The 22,098-nt window shown below is 40.8% G+C and overlaps 3 protein-coding genes and 1 gene segment (V, D, J or C); 1 reads left to right on the forward strand and 3 right to left on the reverse strand.

Moving 5' to 3' along the window:
• LOC103356292 (Ig heavy chain V region 3-like) overlaps nt 1-5,720 on the reverse strand; it is a 16,325-nt gene extending 10,605 nt beyond the window's left edge. Inside the window, 1 exon segment of the V gene segment in view lies at nt 5,438-5,720. Within this exon segment, the coding sequence occupies nt 5,438-5,702 (265 nt within the window).
• On the reverse strand, nt 3,201-5,431 carry cldnk (claudin k). The gene is made up of 2 exons (XM_008280388.1): nt 5,268-5,431; nt 3,201-4,297 (listed from the first exon to the last, which is right to left on the reverse strand). Exon 2 carries the CDS (start codon nt 4,108-4,110, stop codon nt 3,463-3,465), a length of 648 nt encoding a protein of 215 aa, XP_008278610.1. The 5' UTR covers nt 4,111-4,297; nt 5,268-5,431; the 3' UTR covers nt 3,201-3,462.
• On the reverse strand, nt 5,714-11,041 carry btr02 (bloodthirsty-related gene family, member 2). The gene is made up of 7 exons (XM_008280387.1): nt 10,964-11,041; nt 8,490-8,762; nt 8,301-8,378; nt 7,953-8,201; nt 7,749-7,875; nt 7,638-7,664; nt 5,714-6,544 (listed from the first exon to the last, which is right to left on the reverse strand). The coding sequence occupies exons 2-7, from the start codon at nt 8,757-8,759 to the stop codon at nt 6,000-6,002; spliced, it is 1,296 nt and encodes a 431-aa protein (XP_008278609.1). The 5' UTR covers nt 8,760-8,762; nt 10,964-11,041; the 3' UTR covers nt 5,714-5,999.
• rsad1 (radical S-adenosyl methionine domain containing 1) lies at nt 10,640-20,832 on the forward strand. Of its 2 annotated transcripts, XM_008280386.1 has the most exons (10): nt 10,640-10,652; nt 15,373-15,618; nt 16,164-16,297; nt 16,392-16,596; nt 16,675-17,040; nt 18,691-18,754; nt 18,831-18,978; nt 19,259-19,313; nt 19,442-19,545; nt 20,524-20,832. In XM_008280386.1, exons 2-10 carry the CDS (start codon nt 15,478-15,480, stop codon nt 20,630-20,632), a joined length of 1,326 nt encoding a protein of 441 aa, XP_008278608.1. In that variant the 5' UTR covers nt 10,640-10,652; nt 15,373-15,477; the 3' UTR covers nt 20,633-20,832. The 2 variants fall into 2 exon arrangements, with proteins under 2 accessions (XP_008278608.1, XP_008278607.1); XM_008280385.1 differs by lacking the exon at nt 10,640-10,652 and having other exon boundaries at nt 15,356-15,618.
• The last annotated feature ends 1,266 nt before the right edge of the window (nt 20,833-22,098 follow it).

The following is a 22,098-nucleotide window of genomic DNA, read 5'->3' on the forward strand; positions in this document are numbered from 1 at the left end:
AAACATCATCCAGTGTGGTTTAGAGTTAATAGAATTTTATTAGCTTCAGCTACATTTTTCTGCAAGAAGGAGGGAGGATGTTTTTTAATTGCATCAAACATGTTGCAGCATTAAAACCATAAATGTATATATTTTAATATTAACAGTGGTACACGTAGATGAACAACAAAACAACAATAAATGAGGACATCATTACACTAGAGACTGCATTTTATAAATCTGTTCCCTAAATAGTGCATTCAGGTCAAGATGCAGCAACCTGACAAACAGATTTACTGACTAAGACATGAAGATATTATTTACAATATGTGCTTAAAATATATGTTTAGTAACTATTATTTCTCAGGAAAGACAGAGGAAAAATATGTGTTAATTAAAGCAAAACAACCAAAAAATATGACATAAATGCATTTACTGTATAGCTGGGGCCTGTGAATGTAGCAAGAAGGAGTCAGTAGGTTTTTGTACAGCTGTTCAACCAACTTCAGTCACTGTGGGTGTCGAGCACAATAATAAACAGCAGAATTTTCAGTCTTCAGACTGTTCATCTGCAGAAACAGCTGCTCTTTGCTGTTGTCTCTGGAGATGGTGAACCTGCCTTGGACTGACTGACTGAGTAGTAGATTCTATTACTGTTATCTTCAATAAAAGCGATCCACTCCAGTCCTTTTCCAGGAACCTGTCTGACCCAGTGCATCCAGTAGCTACTGAATGATATTCCAGATGTTGTACAGGTCAGTGTGTGGGACTCTCCAGGTCTTTTAACTGCAGGTTCAGACTCTGTTATGCTCCAACCTTCAGCAGCGCTCCAAAACAAACACAGCAACCATCAACAGTGTGAGCTGTCTGAGAGCCATGTTGACAGTGTGACTAATATGTTTTCAAGTCTGTACATTTCCTTTAAATGTACTGAATCTACATGAAAATGCTTCCATGAGGCTCCTCCTGCATCAGTCAAATCAGAGGCTGGCTCTATAAACGGCACAACATGAGATTCAGCATCACTGAAACAAGTCGACAGCTAAAAACATCTGTTTCCTCCATGACATCAGAGTAGTGTAAACTTTCATTATGATATATTGCTATGTTGTTAGTCAAACTACCCAAACAGTGTATTAGGTAGTGATATAACCTGGACCTTAACTGACATTAAAGAGTAACATAACACCCCTGAAATTCTTGTTCCTCCAGTGGATCAATTTATCACCTTGCTGCAGTGGTGTATAACAGGATCCTGTGACTTCACTGCTAGGTGTGGTTAAAGGTGGTGCCCACAACATAATCTCTATAAAAGTATATACAGTCTACAGTGTACACCCAGTGAGAGAACAGTCTGGCTGTATGAGAATGACACCTAATCATTATGATCAGAGGTGAAATAGCAGAAACACCAGGGAGACGACATTCCATCTTGATAAATTTCTCTTTGAAATGTTGCTCACATATTAATGCATCCGCATGTTTTACTTTTAATCGTGGTACACATGCTGAGTGCTTACAATGGAAGCACATTTGTGATAGCAGGACTTCTATGCATATTTTTTTTAGATTCTGGTGAAACCTTTGAAAAACTTAAGCAAAGGATAAACCTTTCAGAAAATGTTCAAAACATGTGACACTCCTGATATTTTTTTTCTCTCTCTATGTTTTATTAATCTCCCACATGTTCGCCTGTGTTTTCTAAAGCTTAATAAAAGAGATAAAAAAAAAAGTGATGCTGCACGGTCCAGGCACAGCACTGCATCTTCAGCAGCTATGTAATACTCTGAAACCAAATCTCCCACTTAAAGCATTCTCCACAACAAGTTAGTTCAACCTGCAAACACTACCGTTTGTATTTAGGACTCTCAATTTTAGACCAACATATATAGTGGACCTTAGATGAAGACCCTTTCAGTGTCGTGACCTCGCCAGTGGCTCCTTCAGCCACTCCAGTGGATGGTTTGCCTCCTTGTGAACGATATTATGAGACCATATGAGTCACTGTTATTGTCATTGCTAAGAGTTGTGTTTGTGCCACACCTTCAAGCCACTTTAAGACACTACACTGATTATTTTCAACGTAAATAGTGGATTCGTCTCCCACTATATTTCTCCCATTACCATTGTACAGTTAAATAGCACTGACTTACAGTATTCACAAAGATGCTATAGGCCTACTTAGGTCATGTATGAGTCACTACCTGGCACTTGGAACACTGGCGGCCATTGTTGTTGTCGTGCTGTAATGCTCTCTAAAGTGGCATTGTGTTGCATTGTCCTCTGCTGTCACTGACAGAAAGGACAAAAACTGATGGAGCAACGCATGCCTCCTCAACTTTGATCAAATTTACAGCAAATCCCATTTATATTATTGTAATTACTCTAGTCGATGAAATCTAACTTGGAAAAAAAAAAACAAAGCAAAAAAAAAACACTGTTCCAGAAATTCAGGGGGAAAAAAACGTGTACAGTAACCAAATTTTAAGACTCTTGAAAACTGAAATCACTAAAATAGCTTTCAAGCTCTGTGAATAGTCATTTAGTTCAATGTAAAGCAGCACAGCTTCTGAAGGACTTGAACAATGTCTCATGAATAAATATGTTTCCACTGTTGCTTGAAACGTCCCACATTACATGCTCACACAGAGTCACTGACAGATAGGCATGCACACATACAGTACATACTCACAGTCTGAGGGCTGATCTGGTTTTTGCTTAACGTCATTTAACTATCAGTTAGAATATTCATAATACTTGGTGAGAATAAAACGTGATCCAGTGAATTCTCCATTATGATTGTAACAAAAGGCAGAATGTATTTTTACATCAGCTGTGGTAATGATTTGATTTACTTGCTGTTATTTGAAGGAAAACCAGGATTTTTATGTTGTGAGGGACAGATAATGTGTTTTTCTTTGTCCCTGGTACAGAGAGACCAGGAAGATGAGATGGAAGATAGGACTAGCACACACGCACAAACACGCTTGACAACAATATGGCACCACAAGCAAATGTACACACGTCCCCATTGTTCTATTGTTCTTTTCCATTCAGCAGAATTTCTCGTACTGTTTACATAAATGAGTCAAACAAAGATTTTTCTTTTCAAGCTGCTGTACTCAGTAGAGTACTGTACTCTGTGCTCAGTAAATACGTACAGCTGAAAGATTTTTCAAAGAACTCTGTATCTGTAATCATAAAAATGTAAACACACACCATTTCCCTCAGTAGACGATACAACTTTTATTGTATTTTACTGGCAGACAGAGAAAAGGGTTATTGAAGGATATCAGGTATGAAATATTATAATGAGTTCAATTTTCTCTAAACAGTCTCGTGTGGCTTTTCAAAGAAAACAAAAAGCAAAACAGAGTAACATTAAATATAAAATAATTACAAAGGAGCAAATTCAAGAAGAGGAAAAACAGGTTTGTCATCATTTGGGGTGGATTTGTGGAATTCTTTCAGACATTTTAGAACTTAGACATAACCTTTGACTTGTGTGGCAGGTGCCCTGCGAGGACTACTTTCTCCACTGCTGAAGGTGGGAGAGCCTGGGATGCCAGGAGGACTTGACCCTGCATAGAGCAGAGATCCCCCAATGAGGAGCAGGGCTGCTGCCCCCCAGCCGATGTAGAGGGCAGGGCCAAGCTCACGCTTGTGTGGAGCTGCCACATGTGGATCATAGAAATCCCTGATGATGGAGTGGGCAGTCCAGCAGACGGGCACAAGGTAGAGGAACCCTGCGATGGCAAAAAGGGCACCAGAAATGCGAGCGATGCGAGCCTTGACGCTGTTTACACCGATGCATTTAGTGCACTTGACTCCTAAGACCCCCAGAGCCAGAGCCAGGCCACAAAGCAGGATGGAGAACACCGTGAGGCCGCGGGCCGCCTGCATGTCACTGGGCAGAGCCAGCAAGCTATCATACACCTTACACTGGATCTGACCTGTGCTCTGCACTATGCAATTCATCCAAAGGCCTTCCCAAATGATCTGAGCTGTCACTATGTTGTTACCGATGAAGGCAGTGACTCGCCACAGGGGGATGGCACAGACTACTAACCCACCTACCCAGCCCACAATGGACATGATCAGGCCCAGCAACTGCATGCCTGTGGTTGCCATGGCGGAGGTTTTGTTTGAATCAGATGGATTTGTCTTTGTTTGATATCAGTCTCTGCTGCACAGGGCCAATGTATAGTCCCACAACGAGATGTGACAGTCTGTGGTACTAGAAGTGTTGTGGTCCACCCCTCGGTCCACTGTCTATGATATCGATGGGGTCAGCGTGGGGAAGACAAGGACAGGTATCCTGAAAACACAAAATAAAAAATTATTCTCTTCGTCATCAAATACGCAGTGCAGCAGAACTCACAAAGTCATACGACAAATAATATCAAATGTTGGTGTTATTTACCACAATGAGCTTTACATTACTAAAGTATGAAAAGTCTAATGGAGCAAATATTTATCATAAATATTTGGAAACAGGCTGGGAGGCCCATGTTTAGTGGATTCCAGTGAGAACCACAGAGAATGGGCTTCTTTGACACAGCTGTGGGTGTCGAGCTACGCCTTGCCGGGTGAGTGGATTATCTCAGAAAAACATGAGGAGACTCTGAACACAAGCAGCTTTCATGCAAGCTTGTAGAGTGGGCCAGGAGGACCTGTGTCATCTATTTATCACAGTTCTCAGTATCTATATTTTACCTATTCTGTGAATCAAGCTCTCCATAAACAAGGTCAGTTCAGGGGTTGCCTCATGACACAAAGCATCAGAGCACTACATTGGCTCCCTATTTAATAGGAATGTAACCAACACCCATTAATCTGATAGATTTTTATGAGATTTGATTGCAAATTTATAGATTTATATAAGGTCTCAAAACTGCAATAATTATAAAACATTCATTCTTCTGTTGTTTCTCAGCATTGTGCACAATGTCACAGAGATACATGACTTCTTATTTTCCTGTTGTCCACTTGGTAGTAACTGACAGACTTTCCTTGGACCTGTCTTTAGAATTTTCTGTGTCATCCCAGGAAATAATTGCAAACATTGCAAAGGAGCAGGATCAACTGATAACATCCTACACCTGCCTCCAACAGCCTTATACAGGGACAACACAAATAGTGACATGGCTAAACAAGCCATACAATAAGTGTTTTATATATTCAGAAGTAACCTATTTCACAAGTTCACTATTATTAGTTTTTCAGTGAAGGTTTTTGAGTTTTCTGAAAACATCACTAATGCACTGGATATTATTCAGGATATTTACCTCAGATGAAGTATGCTCCTCCTTGGAGATGATCCACTGGTTAATGTTTGTATTCAGGTCCTTTTCTTGTTTGGACACCTGAAGTTGTGAATGACGGCCCTGAGAATTCAGTTCAGTCAAAAGAAAAGGCCAGAGAGCAGAGGAGGCTCTACCTCAGAGGTCGGGCGAACTGCAGCAGAGAGGGCTGATCAGCTTCAACACCCAGCACTGGACTGGAGACGGGGCTGCCCTCCGAGATGCCAGCGCGAATCTGTGTGGCAGTGGGCAGAAGCATGCGCTTGTGTGCACGACTGTGTCAGTGTGTGAATCCGTGAATGTGTTTGAGTGTGTCTCCCAGTGCCTGGTGTTCGGGCACAATGCCCTGCTGTTCGGCTGTGCCCTCCCTCCCCGCTCCTCGTCAACCTCTGTCCCAACCCTGCAGCCCCACACATCCATCCAACTCAGCAATCCCCTTTTTCTCCTCTTATTGGACTTTGACTCACTTGTTCATTTATGAGAGCCTTCTCTCTTCTTCTATCCTGCTTTTTTCTGTCCAGTATGTTTATGGGTTTCATTGAAGTTTTCGAGTGTAAGGAGTTTGGTCCTTCTGCACCCTGTTGTTCGCAGTCCTGACAGGGAAACGGTGGTTCATTGTAGATTGTGAAATGGATTTTTAAATTAATAAATATGTTGGATAGATACAAAAAGCATAAATACGGCAGCTCTATATATTGTGGAAATTTACTTTGAGGTTCAGATGCTGCAAAAACTAGAAGAGATAATTAAGGGAGCTGCATTTTTGCCACCATGGAGGCGTCCGGGACAGAAGAAAGGATGAAGCCTATCAGTGAAGTTATCGGTGAAGGTGTGAATGTGGACTCCTGATTCTGCACAGTAAAAGGACACCCGGCCTTCTGTGTAATCAAGGAACACGCCCACCCTCCTGGGTCGGTGATCTACAGCCACTGAGGTGAAGGGAGAGGTGTTGGCAATGTACTGGCCTCCAACCTTCAGGCTTAAAGTCCAAAAACCGTTTGCAGGGCAGACAGTGAACTTGCCCTTCCTGTTTACGGACTGCCTGGCAACACCCAGGTTCCATTCGATCTTTTCTCCAACCTCCACTTCCCAGTAGCACCTCCCACTGCTGAAGCTTTCTTTAGCCAGCACGTTTGCCACACGGTCAAATCGCTTCGGGTGATCCGGTACCTCCTGAAGCTTGTCCGTGTGCCTCACCTGTTTTCTGTCATCTGAGACAGACAGGAAGGGGTGTGCTGTCTTAGCACTGAGGTTGACATCCACTAAGAAAGAGGGAGGAGAAAAAGTGAAAAAGCATGAACACCTCCGGCATTAAAGGACTGCTCAATAAGGTGTGTGAAAAATGCTGGTTTAGAGGGGTTAAATTCTATATTTTAGCTTTTAAAACTACATGAAACCAATCTTTACTTAGTAAATAAATTGCAATACCGCTTCCATAATATCTTAAAATATTACACTCATACAGCTCATTCCACTATTCATAATAGGCAAACCATGAGACATAGTTAAGACAGCGACTGTTAAATTAAAGCACAATATGAACAATAACTCCCAATGCACTGATTAGAAGTCGAATGTGCAATTTCCAAGTTCATGTCAGACATGACAAAAGACTGAACCGACATTACATTTAAATGTTTTGTTAGAGTGCAGAAGAAAGTAAAGGAGGGGATCGTTGTTGGTAGAAATAACCTAAAGTGAGATGACAAAAACAGATCGCTGACAAATATTATTAGTGTCCACTAAGTATGATCCAGTAAGCACACTTGAATTCTCGTTTGTACGAAGTAGATTTTTATATTTCTTTTACCTAATGAATAAAAGCAAAAAATATGAATTTAGAGTGTAAGAAAAAAATGAAAATACTTTTCTTAACTAAACCAAATAAGACTATCCATCCACCCTGTATACACCGCTTAATCCTCACTAGGGTCACTGGAGTCTATCCCAACTGACTTAGGGTGAAGGCAGGGGACACCCTGGACAGGTCGCCAGTCTAAACTTAGAGACAGACAACCAAGCACACTCACATTCACACCTACGGACAATTTAGAATCATCAATTAACCTCAGCATGTTTCTGGACTGTGAGAGGAAGCTAGAGAACCCAGAGAGAACCCACGCTGCACGGGGAGAATATACAAATGCAGAAAGATCCCAGTGCTCCAGGACGCGACGCGGCGACCTTCTTGCTGCGAGGCAACAGTGTTACCAACTGCGCCACCTTAAAGCCCCAAATAAGACTAGTCTCCTCTTAACAAAGTGAAAAAAATACATAACCCTTCTCTGATCTTTCCTCCCTGTAATTATTTGTGCACAGTTCCCATTATTTGTTTCTGCATAGTCAAAGGATTACCTGAGTATTTCTCTATTCTCCTGAGTTCTGAGGAAGAGACACAAAAAAAGAAACATTGAATGTATTATCAGATGCTAACTGATTAGCCATGACCAAAGTGACATTACTCACCAGCTTTAGAGAGTCTGTTGACTTCTACCTTTATTTTTTCCAATATGTCAGACAACGCTTTTCTAGCTACCCCAACACAAGGGTCCGTTTCTATGGTAACCTTGGACCAGTCCTTCATCTCCGAGAGCTGTTGAAAACAATGATCGGTATTATATAAACTGATTGCCTCCTCATCGTCATCATGTTGCAGATGGAGATGCTTACCCTGGAAATCTGCTGTGTGTCGTCACTTTGATCCCCGTTCACAGAAATCACAGGGTCAGGTCCGTCCATTTCCTTCCTCAGCTCCTGGATCTCCTGTTCGATCTCTTTCATCAGTATTTCCACTCTCTTCTCCTCATCTCTCTGTTTCTCCTCAATGGCAGCAACAACCGCTTTGTGACTCTTCTCCATGGCATTTACGAAGGCAGAGAAGACTTTCTGACTCTCTCGCACCTCTCTGAGGTAGGAGCTCTGATTGAACATTGATCATCATCATTTAGTGACACGTTTTTACAAATAAGCCAAGATTTTAATGTTAATTTAATGTTTTGTGTGTGTTATAGAGCTCACCCGCTGAAGCTCAAGAGAGTATTTCAGTCTTTCGATCTTCTGCAGCCTCTCCTGAATCATTTGCTCAACATCTATAACCTGCACATGTGTGACAGTGATATAAACACACACAAATATACTAGATTCATCAGATTACATCACATGTGATTAAATGACTGATATAAGCACAAAAAAAAAAAAAAAAGGTACCATTTCCTCATCTGGGGGTTTCTCAGGTCGAGTCTTCCTGTAGTTTTCAGACACATCTGCCAGAATGTGGTTGACACTGAGGTCAGGCCGGTCAGCAAACAATCTCCGGCAGTAAGGGCAGTATTTAGACTGGTGTCGTGTCCAGTAGTGGCAGAGACAGGACAGGCAGAAGCTGTGTCCACATGGTATGGTCACTGGGCTGCTGAAGATGTCTCGACACAGAGAGCAGAGAAAATGCTTCTCGGAGAGGAGGCCGATGGTAGCAGCCATGCTCTGGAAAAGATCAGGAAATGATATCAACAAAGTATCAGACAAACCTGTTTCCTCCTGTTCTTTTTTTTTGTTGTTGTTCAAAGTCGTCCTTGACTAAGTTTGCACGTCCACAAGCATTATGTCAAGGTTGTGGTAAATAAGGTAACGCCAGAAAAATCAAAACTCTAAAGTGAGAACGTGCCTGAATCCTTGGATTAACAAAAGGAGAGAGGGCACCTTTGTAGTTCATGCAGGCAACATCCAAAATAAATGTCTTTTTTTTTTGTAAATCAATGCAGTTTTGATATAAGAAGGAGCTTCTGGTGATAGTAACTGAACATCTAGTATTTTACAAATAGTCCATTCCAATTTAAAGCAAAAGTATTGAACTATTTTTAAGTGCTTCAGCGGTTGGACCTCGTTTTAGTTCTTGATAGTGCTTCATCCGTCATCCAAGAGGTTTTCTCAGTTCTAACTGAATGGTGTGAAGTCATTCTCACCCTAAATCATACGGCCCACAACCTATTAATACCCAAGACACACATGAGTCTAGATGGTACTGTTAGTGAGACCGCCTGGGGAGAGGAGTGAGTTATAAGGATGTGATAAGTAGTAAGTAATAAGTGGAATTATTTACAATATCTGCAAGATGAAAAGAAATACTCTTTTTAGAGTCTTTTTTCCCCCATTTTGTAATGCCGTTTCCTGTTGTTTTTATTTTATTTGTATTTTTATTTATTGTAATGGTCCTCTTTTTTTTTTTTTTAACAATAATACTTTGTAGAATATATAGATGTGTTACTTTTTCTAATTTAATAATTTTATTAATGCATAAAGGTGTAAGTTACATTTTTTGTTCATATTATTGAAGGTAGGGTTAGTTTCTTTACATTTAGATAGCTTCATCCAGTAGTTTCCATGCTGGAGGTCAACCCCCTCCAAAGGGACATGAGCTTGAAAAAATGGAGCGAGCAGGAAGGGAAAATTGACACAAAAAAATGACAACTGAAAGGATAGATGTTTTATTAATAGAACCACTCACTGGACTTTTTTTTGTCGCTGTTGTTAAATGAGAAATTGTAAACCAAAATAGTTGTCACGTGTTTTGTTTTGTTTTTTTTTAAAATGTAGAATCTTGTTTTGTAAAGCAGCTAAATTTAACTTTCAGTAAATTTGTAGTAAAAACTACAATGTTTCAAAAATGTGGTTGAATAAAATTGTAATGTCCCAGAATACTCAAGTTAATGTTGAAGATTATGTTCTTATTGGCACTGTGAGAGGCATTTCCTTGAGTTCAAGGTCAGCGACATTATCAGAGAACAGTAGCAGCGAAGTAAAGAATGTGGAGAAAACTATGCAGTCAAACAGGTAGCAACCACAATATTTCTTGCTAAAATTTAGTAGATAAAACTGTAAAATTGAAAATGAAAATACTCAAGTCAAGTACGGGTAGTCTGAAACTTTGCTTAAGTACAGTACTAGAATAAATGTATTTGTTATCTTTTCTTGCCATATGTTGTTTAATGGTTTTCTTTTAAAGCTACTTACTGCAAATTTAACAAAGAACGAAAATTTGAAATCTGCCTCGATTTTGATAAACGCATCGTAGCATCCGTTCAAATATTCAGTCACCAGTACTTGTCAATAACCGCGAAAAGAAGGAGCATTCACACAGAATTAAGAGACAGAAATATTTTCACCGCAGCTATGCAGCATTTCCGGAAACCTCAGGAGAAATGGAACATCGTGTTCTTGAGCAGAATGGTTTTACTGTCATATTAAACCCTATGATGATACGCAATGAAGAGAATGTGATTGCGTTTTACTGGACTAGCACTGAACCCTTCCTGTCTGATTGTTTTCTACCACAGTCTTTTCTTTTTGCAACCATTTAAGTTCTTTGTGTTCGAGGTCGGATGAACAAACACAGAGCGGAAGCAGCTACGTAAAGGATGTGATGTAAAATATGTTGTCAGGCAGGTAGCAACCAAATAGTTTGTTACAGCATTGGGGAGATACAACTCAACACAAAGCAGAAACTACTAAAATCTTAAGGTTGTTAATCACATAATGTGCAGTTCCTTTTTGTTCTCGATCGGGAATCAATGTGAGATTATGTAACACGATCATAAGATGATTCAGAGAAGTAAATCAGACGGCGGCTAGCGCTTTAAAAGTCAAACAGAAACAAAAAGATACCCCGTAAGGTAATGTGGTCTTACCTGTTGAAGTCGTTCTTCCTAGGTAGTACTGCTGTTGGTCTGTGCTGCTTCTTCTTGCAGTTCGAGGTAATAGTGTGTAAAGACTACACTGGGTATGAGTCAACAGGTGCATTAAGGTATGTGTGTGTTGTCTAGGAATGGGGCAGTGCTTTAGACAATGGCATGCTCAGTTGAGTCTCCACCCTAAATGTTATCTGAGCTACAGTTTAACTAACTCACCCGGAAATGTTGGAGGTTGAGTGCACACAAAGAACTGCAGCTATATCACACCTGTTTAACTGTATTTATTTGTAATGGATTATTTTACAGTTTGAATCAGCTATGGGGTTTTGTCATGACACTGGTTTAAGTATCTAAACTCTCTTAACTTCTGTGCTAAAACTGTGCATACTATGCGAGACTTGAGTATTATGTGTAGAGGACATTTGCACAAATACAGGAAAATAGCAATAAACTTTGCATTTCAGCCTAAAGGTACTCCGACATCCGCATTTAATTTGGTATCAGGTTAGCCAGGAAGTTACCTGAGAAAAACTATTGAACACAAAAAGCTCATGATGTTCTTTTTGTCTAATATGGTCATCAGTCAAACCACAATGTCATGTCCGAGGAGCTGCAAAGAAGCGATTGATGAAGATGGAGTTGAAGTTGAGTCTGGCAGGTGGAGCCACTTTGTTCTCTATGTGTTCTATTGCCACCTGTGCGGTTCCCCCTCCTGATCCACCAACAGCTCCACCTATTAAGCCATACAGAACCATCCCTCCTGGCCCTTCTATAGCCCCAACCAGTGCACCCAGCACCGCTCCCACAACAAAACCCGACCCCAGTCCTCTTGCCAGGGAGGTTCTGAGCCAGCTGTTGTCTATCTCCGCCTTGGCTCTGATCTCTGCGCTGATATTGGCAGTATAGGCGTCCTTGTGGAAATACAGATCCTCTTCCAGGTATTGCTTCTCCATCTCATCCCATGCCTTCTCTATTTCTGCTGCCCTCTGCTTCCTGAGCCTCTTCTCCTCCTTCATCACGCTGTCCTCTGCCTTCTGGAAAGATGGGCTGGAGAAGAAGGCCCCTGCCAGTGAGGCAACCATCCACTCGATCTTCTGCAGCAGCTCTCTCTCCTGGCTTCGGTCTCTCCAGTCCTTTTTGAAAACATGAAAGCGTCCGCCGTGCTTCTCGATCAGCTCTCTCAGGTACCAGTCTCTCTTCCGAACTCTATCTTCGAGGGCAGCTCCCTCCAGATCACCTTCATAGGCCAGGAGAACCATGCAGTGCCTGAGACACTGCCTCCCAAAGCGTTCCTTCATCAGTCGAATGGTGTTCATGTCATTCAGGGAGATTGTCTCCATATCAAAGGCAACTAGAAAGGCATGGGGACCAGGTATACATAAACACTTAGACCGTCTCAGCTCCATCTTCCTCTTGGCCTGAGACAAATCCTTGTCATAGATGTTTGGTCCGTTGATCACCACCACTCGTCTACCAGCGAGCTCTCCAGTGCTCTTCATGCTGCCAGAAATGCTAGCAACATCCTTGGGGAACTCCTTTCTTCCAAGTATGACATTGGTTAGTTGGAACTGCGAGGGTCCACTGCTACCAACCACCATCAGCCTCAGTTCTGTCGCAGATGCTGCAAAAAGATTCAGTCTGGTTCAGTTTGAGGAATTTATTTACAGACACATTTTATTTTCAGACGACTGACTATTGCAAATACAAGAGCAATCATTTCAGACTGTGCTTTATTCCCACTTGTATCGCACTGCTCAACGATGCCAGCTGCATCTGAACTCTTGATGTGTCCGGACACATATTTGATCCACGTGGCTGATCCCTGTTTCTTTTTGTTCTTTTGTCATTATGTAACTGTTTGCACAAGTGCAATAATGTGTTCCTACTGGTGCAATAAGGTTTTTTTTTATGGGTGTGCGATGCAGATTGCGTTTTAGATGTTAAGATTTATTACATTTATGGTTTCATTATTACTACATTTATGGTTTACTCTATCTCGATGTGTTCTTCTTGTTCTATTACTGTACTGGAGCTGTTAAAACTTGCTGACATTTGGAGACAATAAAGCATATCTTATCCTATCTTATCTGATCTAATGTTATTTTAAGCAACACCACTTCTATGTGGAAAAATTATTGTGCATTTGTTAACATGTATGATAAGTTGTACAAGAAAGTATGCAAAATGCAAACACAAAAATTAAGAATGATTTCATTTACTGTCCTTGAGGTGACAAGGAGATTTTGTTTTTTTGTTTTTTGTTCACCTTTTCTACATATTGTATTTCTGTGCACACATACGCCCAGTTCATGCACCTAATTTTCATTTTCAGCATTTAATATTTCATGCATTGCTTTATTTTTGCATTATTATGAGATATAGTGTTGCAGGGGTTTTTTTTGTTGTTGTTGTTGTTTGCTTTTATTTTTTTGCATTGTTTGCTTGTTATATAGATAACACAAGTAAGAAATTTGCTTTTTCTTGTTTTAAAAATAAATAAATAAATGAAGTCCTCCTCCCCACTTCAATAACTTTCACACAATTCCATATCTGACAAACAGCTTGATATAGTCCACCTTTGTGGAATGTGAGTAAAGTTCAAGCTGGTTCTATTTGCGGCACTTATATAATAAATCTGACAGCTTACCTTTCTTCCTCTTCTCCATTTGGCTGATTTGCAGCACAGATTCACTCTTTTGTTGTGGATTATCACGAAATTCTTCAGCTTCTTAGTCTCCCATAGTCAGCTGTATCTCCACAGCGCTGTGTAGCAGCTTCCTGACAAGCTTGCATGTATCCAGTGAAAACATATCCCTATGTGCTTCCCCTCTCTCCCTCTCTGCCTCTGCTGATTAGGTAATTGGGTACCAGAATTAATATTTAGCGGAAAATGTCCTCGGGGTTCAGAAACTGGCAGCGTGTGCATTCACATTTATTGACGGCTCTATTTAAATGCTTTATTTATTACTAAATAAATGACTGTGTGTTGTCACATTTTGGAAACAGCATAGTGAAGGGGGAGAGCAGTTACATACTTTCTGTGCTGTAGAAGTTGACTGGTCCATTTCTCCACTTTCACACAGACTTACATCAAATAGGGGGATTTGTGTATCCGACATAATCACAAACTCCGAAGCGTTAATCACTGCTGATCAAGGATGCTCATTTAAAAACTGTCCACTGACAGATCTGTGTTTGTTCTTATTTATCTCAAACTGATGAAAATGTTTCATAAATTGCATCCCAGATGAGTGATTTCTTTCACAACCCTATGTGGGATCTTTCTTTTTACTTTTCCATTAAAATAAACACTTTAAAAAGACATTAAAGTAATCCTGGATGGGTTTTTCACTGCATCAGACCGGGTGTTTTCCCCGTATTCAGGGAAATCAATAGCTCATTAAAATAGTTTGATCCTGTCTGAGTGCAGCGTAAATTTATACACCAAAAATAGATTTGTGTCTTTATGTGTCATCAGTGTAACAAGAAATGTTTCATTCAACCTCATTAAGGTCAAAACAAATGTATTAGACGAAGTATTCAGATGTCCACGTGTGCTTTATGGTCATGAATGTTTGCATTACAAATACACCGAAGGCGTAAAGGACTTTATGAACTCGCTGTAGTTTCATCAGTTATCTGTATATAAATATATATATATTTTTCCTGATACATACACACAGCATCTGTTTAATATAAGAAAACTCAAAACTGCTTGTGATAAATTAATTGTTTAATAGTTTAAAGCAAGTGATAATAAAAAAGGCTTTTAATTAGGCGTCAAACAAAGTGGCTGTTTACATTTGTGTCAAACATTCTTTTTTTGTTTTATTGTAAAGCAGCATTGAGCCATTTTGAACAGGTTCTGGTTAGATATACATTGAAATGGACACTTTGAAGTGCACCATTTACTAACTTGTTTTTAGTTCTCCAGCAGAAAACTTGCCCCATATTTATTAGCTATATCACTCAAAATTAAATATTTATTGTTTCTAATTTTAGTGACACTCTTTAGTGTAAATTCTCAGAATCACCACAGTGGTTCTGAGATGTTTACACGGTGAAATATACCAAATAAAATAACAGCCTGCAGAAAGAGTGAACTCATCTTTAACAAACTGCCTTAATAACTCACTCACACTGACAGTCCTGCACAGTTGGACTAAATTATGCGGCACTGCACCGTAAAAGACGATATAACATAGTGAACTGTGCACAGCAGCCATTTGGAAAGCTGTACATCGCTGGCTTATTCTGGGAAAACAGCGCACCCGTGTGGACAAACTGTGAACACGCAAAGAGGAAGCGACATTTTGTATTTCCTGGATTTGGAGTGACGTCACAGCACGTAGAAACAGCATGACCTGAAGCTGGTTTGTTTGCTGTTACTTGTTGTTGAAACTGAGGCAGTTTGTGTTTGAACGATGGAGACGGACGCTGCAGCGCCAGACTTCAGGTGACGCGCTCAGACAGTCAAGTGTGCGGCAGGACGCACAAACTCCGTCACCAACATGATCAGAGTCACATGTCGTGCAGCCAGTCGTGTCCTCTATCCCGGCGTGCGCTGCTTCTCCGGTGGAGAAGTGACTGAAGATGCTCCTGAATGGGCTGGAGCTCCACATCTCACAAAGCAGGCGTCTCTCTATGTACACGTGAGCTGGCTTTGGTCTCTACAGTCAGGACTTTTACGCACAGAAAGGCGCATTTGTTAACGCACACATCTGTGTTTATGTTTGTTGTTTATTTGAATATGTAGAAAGTGTGCCCAAGTTCTATTATCTGTCTCCCTTATGGAGTAATTTGTATTCATTTTCTGTTCAGATTTTGTGATGTTTTCTCTCACAACCCTTCCCTCTCTCTCAGATATGGCCCAGCTCTCATAGTAATGTAAACGTTGTCTGCACTCAGTTATACTGTTGCCGAACACATTTTCTTCAGTTTGAGTGCATCTCCAGGATCTCAGACTGCTTTTTGTGTTCTCGCCAAACTTCTGCTCTTCAGTTTGTACTTAGGCTCTCCGACCTTTGTGAAACAACCCCATCAAAAGCCCCAAGACGACAGAATGCCTGTAGTCTTGTTGGCAAATTAAGCATTCCAAATTCTGAGCAGAGAATAAAGAAATGATACTCTCAAACTGAAAGACCACGCTCTTGAACAAAGATAGCAAGACAAACCTCCATACTCCTTCCCTCTACAGTGGCCTTACTGTCTCAGGAGGTGCTCCTACTGCAATTTTAACAAGTATATACCCAAAAAGAACAACGACCACATCATGACTAAGTGCCTTCAGTGGGAGACTGAAACACTGCTGCAGCTCAGCCAAGTATCCTGGTATATTGATTTATTTGACCTTCCACTTGAAGCCTACTACTCCAACCGGCAGCCTCCAACTAATTCCCTCACCATGCTCTGATTTCATTTGCAGCATCACCTCTGTGTTTTTCGGTGGTGGGACTCCAAGCCTGACTCACCCCTCCACCATCGCCGCCATCCTTGAAACCGTTAGCAGGCGGGCGAGTCTTTCAGATGAGGCTGAAGTCACGCTCGAGGTCAACCCCACTCCTTCGGGGATGTCAAAGTTAGAGGATTACCACCGAGCTGGGGTGAACCGCTTCTCCATTGGGGTCCAGGTAAGTACAATCCATGGAATAGTAATCACAGAATACATGGTATCATAGCAGGTTTAATATCGTTTTTTATTGTTTTAGTCTTTGCAGGATGAGGACTTGGAAAGCCTGGGAAGAGACCACAGCTCTCAGGATGCTTTGAAAACTATTGAAGAAGCCAGGAGGCTCTGCCCCGGCAGGGTGTCGGTGGATGTCATGTTCGGGCGGCCCAAACAGACGGTTGAATCCTGGGAAAGAGAGTTGTCTGAGCTGTTGAGGGTTTGCGATGACCACGTGTCTCTGTACCAGCTGACCCTGGAGAGAGGCACCCAGCTTTTTAAACAGGTACAATGCGGGCAAGTGACCGTGCCCACTGAGGAAGAGACGGCAGAGATGTACCAGTGTGCCAGGAAGACTCTGCACCAGCACGGTTTCCTGCAGTATGAGGTGTCTAATTTTGCGAGACATGTAAGTTTTTAGCAGAAAGACATTTCACTGATTGTCTACCGTGGTATTTTCCCCCCCTCACCTATGCAAGACACTGATTCCATCCCAGAGGTTGTAGGAAAGGCAAGTTTGTTACTTTATTTAAATACTGAAAGCATGAAACTACATTTAAATGGAAATGGAAAAACGATATGAAATGTAGATAAGACAAAAATTGAGGATATGATAGGAATAAAAGTTTTAACATTACAGATTATTTGTAGGGTAAAATATATAGACTCATCTGCTGTAATATCAAAAAAAACCCCAAACTTAATAAAAAGATTAGCAAAAATATTTAGCTCAGATGTTAGAGGAGGTTTGTTTAGATTGCCAGCGACTAAAAAGGTTGCTTCATAGTTTGCTTTACCTTGTTTATAATTCTTAGAAATGTTTTAAAATTAAACTGCCTTTTTTTATTTGTGGTTCTTGTTTCTGCAGGAGCTGTTCCACATACATTCAGTAGGCATTTCTCTGTATAGCAATTGTTGTGTAGGTAAAAGGGATTGTTTGTACAACCTTCAAATATTTTTAAATGTGTTAGTCTGTATGGAAGAATATGGTGTGGCTCAAGCTTCTAATTCATATGAGTTAAAATCTTGAATTTTCACGACGTTTTAAGGTGACGGAAAGTTAATGGCTTGACTTGATGGTTTTCAGTTTTTAGTGTAATGGATTTGAAGCGCGTCGTTGTTCATCCTTTAACACTGATTCGCGTTTTTGTCAAAACCCTGCAGATGTAGTGATGCTGAGCAGGGAGAGTCTAATGGGTTTTAGTGAATAATTCATGTATATTATTGTCTGTAGCATCACATATTTAGAAAAAAAAAGAAGCAAATACAAGTTCTGCATCAAACACACATTAAAAACGAGTCTGTCTTCGAATGTTGTTGTCGCTTAACAGTGTTAAAGAGCAAAAGAAAAAGGCTTCATTACTTGGAAATCCAAAGACGTGTACTGCTTTGAGGCTAATTATTACTTAGTTGCAATAATTTTTGACAACCACCGTAAATACTTCCCACTCACACGTATTCAAAACAACTGGATGAAACAAACACAAATGTTTCAATCACAATGTTCATCCTCTTCTTCTGCTGCCGTTTAATGGCACCAAATGTTCATCTCGAGGCGCTTTACGTCTAATAATATTGTCTGCATTTCAGTGAGCATCTGTGACAGTAACGTCATGAAATCTGTTTCACCACAATGCTGCCTTGGATGCGTTTCAGTTTTAAAGCCAATGAAAAAGTGAAGAGCAATTAGTTAGAGGAAGCGCTTTACTGAAAAAAAAAAGTAGTTTTCCAATGAGCTAATATCACTAATCTAGAATTAACAGAGGCATAAACTCATCAGAAAAACACAATTACTCTGCTTATTGCTAATTGGAATTATTTTTGTGGTGATTAGTCATCAACTAAAATGTCACGATCATGATCGCCGTTCTGCGTTTTTAATTTCGAGTGATGCACTTGAGCATCATAAAGCTTGTTTGCTTTGTTTTTGATGTGCGGCTTCCATCAACACTCCATTAACAAGGCAGATGTCTTGTCTGATTTGCACCATATTGGCTCATGAACACATCTAGAGGAACAGTCACACCTGCTCGATGACGCTTTTCTTTGTGTTGTGTAGAACTCAGTGAGTCACCACAACATGAGCTACTGGAAAGGAGAACAATACATCGGGGTCGGCCCAGGTAATATATTCCACACATTGAAGCAGTAAATCACGTTGGCTGTATTTGTGGAAATGTGTGTGTGTGTGTGTAACAGGAGCACACGGGCGGTTCGTTCCTCTCGGGGAGGGAGGAGTTTTTCGGGAAGCCCGGACCCAGACCCTGGAGCCTGACGTGTGGATGAGGGAGGTCCAGCAGAGGGGACATGGGACACGGAGGCGGATTCAACTCAGTCATCTTGAACTGTGAGCTGTTGCACTTACACACTGTAGCGTTGCGTCTTGTAATGGACATATTTAGTAAATCCACAAGACAACAGCTGCAGCTCCACAAATACTCTGCTCCTGTGAATTGTGACAATAAAGTCTCAGCCAGTCCTCGTTACTAACAGTGTGTGGAGATCATGTTGTCTGCTTGTTCTTTCAAACATTCTGTCCTTGTGGGAACTTATCAGTCTCGCATTTAGTCCATTTACTCTCTCTGTTCTGTCCTTGAGTTGAGTTATGAGACATGTTTGTTTGGCAGATTGCAGGAGGTGTTGGTGATGGGAATGAGAATGACCAAGGGCATTAATCACAAGGTGAAGCACACACACAAAATCAACTCTTTCTGTGCAACCTTCTCTGTCACTGAAGTCACAGTCCAGTATTCAGTTATTTCTCGTAAATGTAATAATGTTGTTGGTGCTCATGTTTTCGTACTTTACAGCACTGGCGGTTGTTTAGCCCCCAGATAGGCCTCCACAAAATCCTTGGTGCATCTATGGATGTCCAGGAGCTGCTGCAGAGTGGACGACTGATTCTTGATGACAGGTGACGTCTGACTATCTTTTTAAACTTGTGGAGTTTTACATATAGTTTTAGTGGCAAAACAAAGAGATTCCCCACCTGTGTAGAGTCAGAACCATAGACTGTATAAAAGATGGACGTAGCTACCGTGACGTCACCCGTTGGTTTCTGCACTGAGAAAATGAAGCCAGGGTTTTGCTACTTCCTGGTTGACATCTTGGATTTTTGGAGCCAGTGATGCAAAAATCGTCAGAGGGGGGCGGAGCCATAGGAGCAGCGATTGGTCAGATGGATTGAGAGGCAGGCCCTCTCTGCCCGCCCACATTTACCGCCTTCTGCTCGCTTCGTCTGTATGGTCGCTGCCGACTGTCAATCAAGCCAGCCACGCCCCTTGCCCCGAAAAATGTTGACAATTTTTTTTAAAATTTATTATTGACTTATTTTCAGATTGGCCACCTGATCTCTGGATTTGACGATGAAAACTAATAAGAAAAAAATCCTGAGCTGTAGGAATGCGGTATTTCGTGATCTGTGATCACTTCTTTTCCAATTCATTTCTATGGGAGCCAGGGCTTTTTGGAGCCAGCAGCTAGCGGACGTAGGTATTTGACACTTCTGGGTTGGCTTCATTTTTCAGGGCCGGTTGCTACGTCCATCTTTTATACAGTCTATGGTCAGAACTAGCAATTAATTTCAGCATCCATTATTATTTTCTTTCTTGTGAAAATACCTGTCATAATATTAATGGATAATAATTCAAATAACTGTTTAAAACAGTTGCATAAAATCCCAAAAATGTTCAGTTCACTGTAGTAAATAATGAGCATCAGCTTTTGAGGAGCTGGAACCAGGGAATGTTTGACCTGCTCAAATAATGATTAATTTACTATTAAAGTAGCTGCAGATGCATTATTTGCTGATCACGTTATGAATTCATAGAGCAGTGATTTGAGCCCTGCGCTTCATTGCGTCTGAATCTCCCCCATCCTCTGTCCTTACCAGGGGGCTGCGCTGCTCCTGGGATGGACTGGCCCTACTGGACAGCATACTTCCAACTCTGCTGGTGGAGCTGGAAAGACAAATTCTTCACAGGCCACAGAGTGTTTGCTGATGGACAAACAAAGAAAACCCCAACCCTCGAGGGCAGTTGTGTTAACAGAGTGGAGAACTTCATAAGAAGCATGTTTGTATGGGGGCATTATTGTTGCAAAACTATTTGTCCATGCATATGGAGAGTTATCTGTCTGTATCTCAATCCGTATGTCCGAAGTGAGATTTGTCAGTGTGTAAAAGAAGCTGTCAATGCGAACCGGAATCTGCAAAAGTCGTCTCACAATTTGTCTGTCTGTAATCAGATGTTCAATGCCGAGCTAAGCGGTAGCAGCCATGATCCTGTGAGCCTGAGCTCAGGACACAGAAACCCTGATTTTCTGATACTTTTCAGTTTCCGATCTCTTACTGTAGAAGTGTAGCAAAAATCATGTGTTAAAAGACAGCCAATGGGGAAGCCGCTCAACTCGAATACGTAGACTTTTCAACTACAAATACCTCTGTATGCACTGACAACTCTTATTACATGTCCGAATTTTAATACAGACGAGCAGATTTTTTTACACATTTGAAAACCTGCAGATTCCGGTTCGCATTGACAACTTCTTTTACACACTGACAAATCTCACTTTGGACGAACAGATTGAGATACAGACAGACCACTCTCCATACGCATGGACAAATTGTTTGGCTACAATAATGCCTCTATCTTTGTGGCTGAAAAAACATATAAAAAGGATGAAAACAAATTGGCAGGATTTTGGTGTTGACAACCACTGCGAACCAGTCGATGTTCCATTTAGGTTTAATGCTACACGATTTGCATCCCTTGGTTCAGAAACCTGTGCCTTTTATATCTTATTATTCCAGTCTTGTTCTTCACACTGAGATTTGGAATGTTAGACGTTCATGTGTTTCTAAAAGCCTCTAGGTTCTATCGTGCATTTATTGCTACCCCGGAAACATTTCTCATTAAGCCATTAAACTGTCGTCTAAACAAGATTATTGCTCTCCTCTTACACAGGAAATTGTGTGAACTGATGAGGGCCTATTCAGTACATGCCCATTGAGAATTCATCTTTTTTTTTTTTTTATGCTGCTTTTATAAACACATCCTGTAAATAAATGAATGTAACTTTATGGCACCGGTCTTATTTGCGTGGCCACGAGGGTCGTCACACTGACAAACAAATGACATATTTATAATACATTTCTACAAGAAATATGCTGCATGTTTATCACATATAATTTATATAATTACCATTTTGAACTGTGACTTTCCTGCCCCGCTCTGACTGCAAGTCTATTCTTACAAAGGAAAAGTAATAGCTTTCTTTCATTTAAAAAGCCTTTAAAAGACTCTAATGTCATAATTTCCCTGGAGTTTTCTCAGAGAGCTCTATGAAATGTGATAGACAATGTGATGGCACAGGAATGGATATATTTAGGTGTTAATACAGAAGAACTTTGACAGAAACCCTTTCGGAAGTTTAGGCGCTGCTTATAAACTCAAGAAACTCAACTCAT

Source organism: Stegastes partitus, unplaced genomic scaffold (assembly GCF_000690725.1).
Source record: "Stegastes partitus isolate 25-593 unplaced genomic scaffold, Stegastes_partitus-1.0.2 Scaffold191, whole genome shotgun sequence".
NCBI lineage: Eukaryota > Metazoa > Chordata > Actinopteri > Pomacentridae > Stegastes > Stegastes partitus.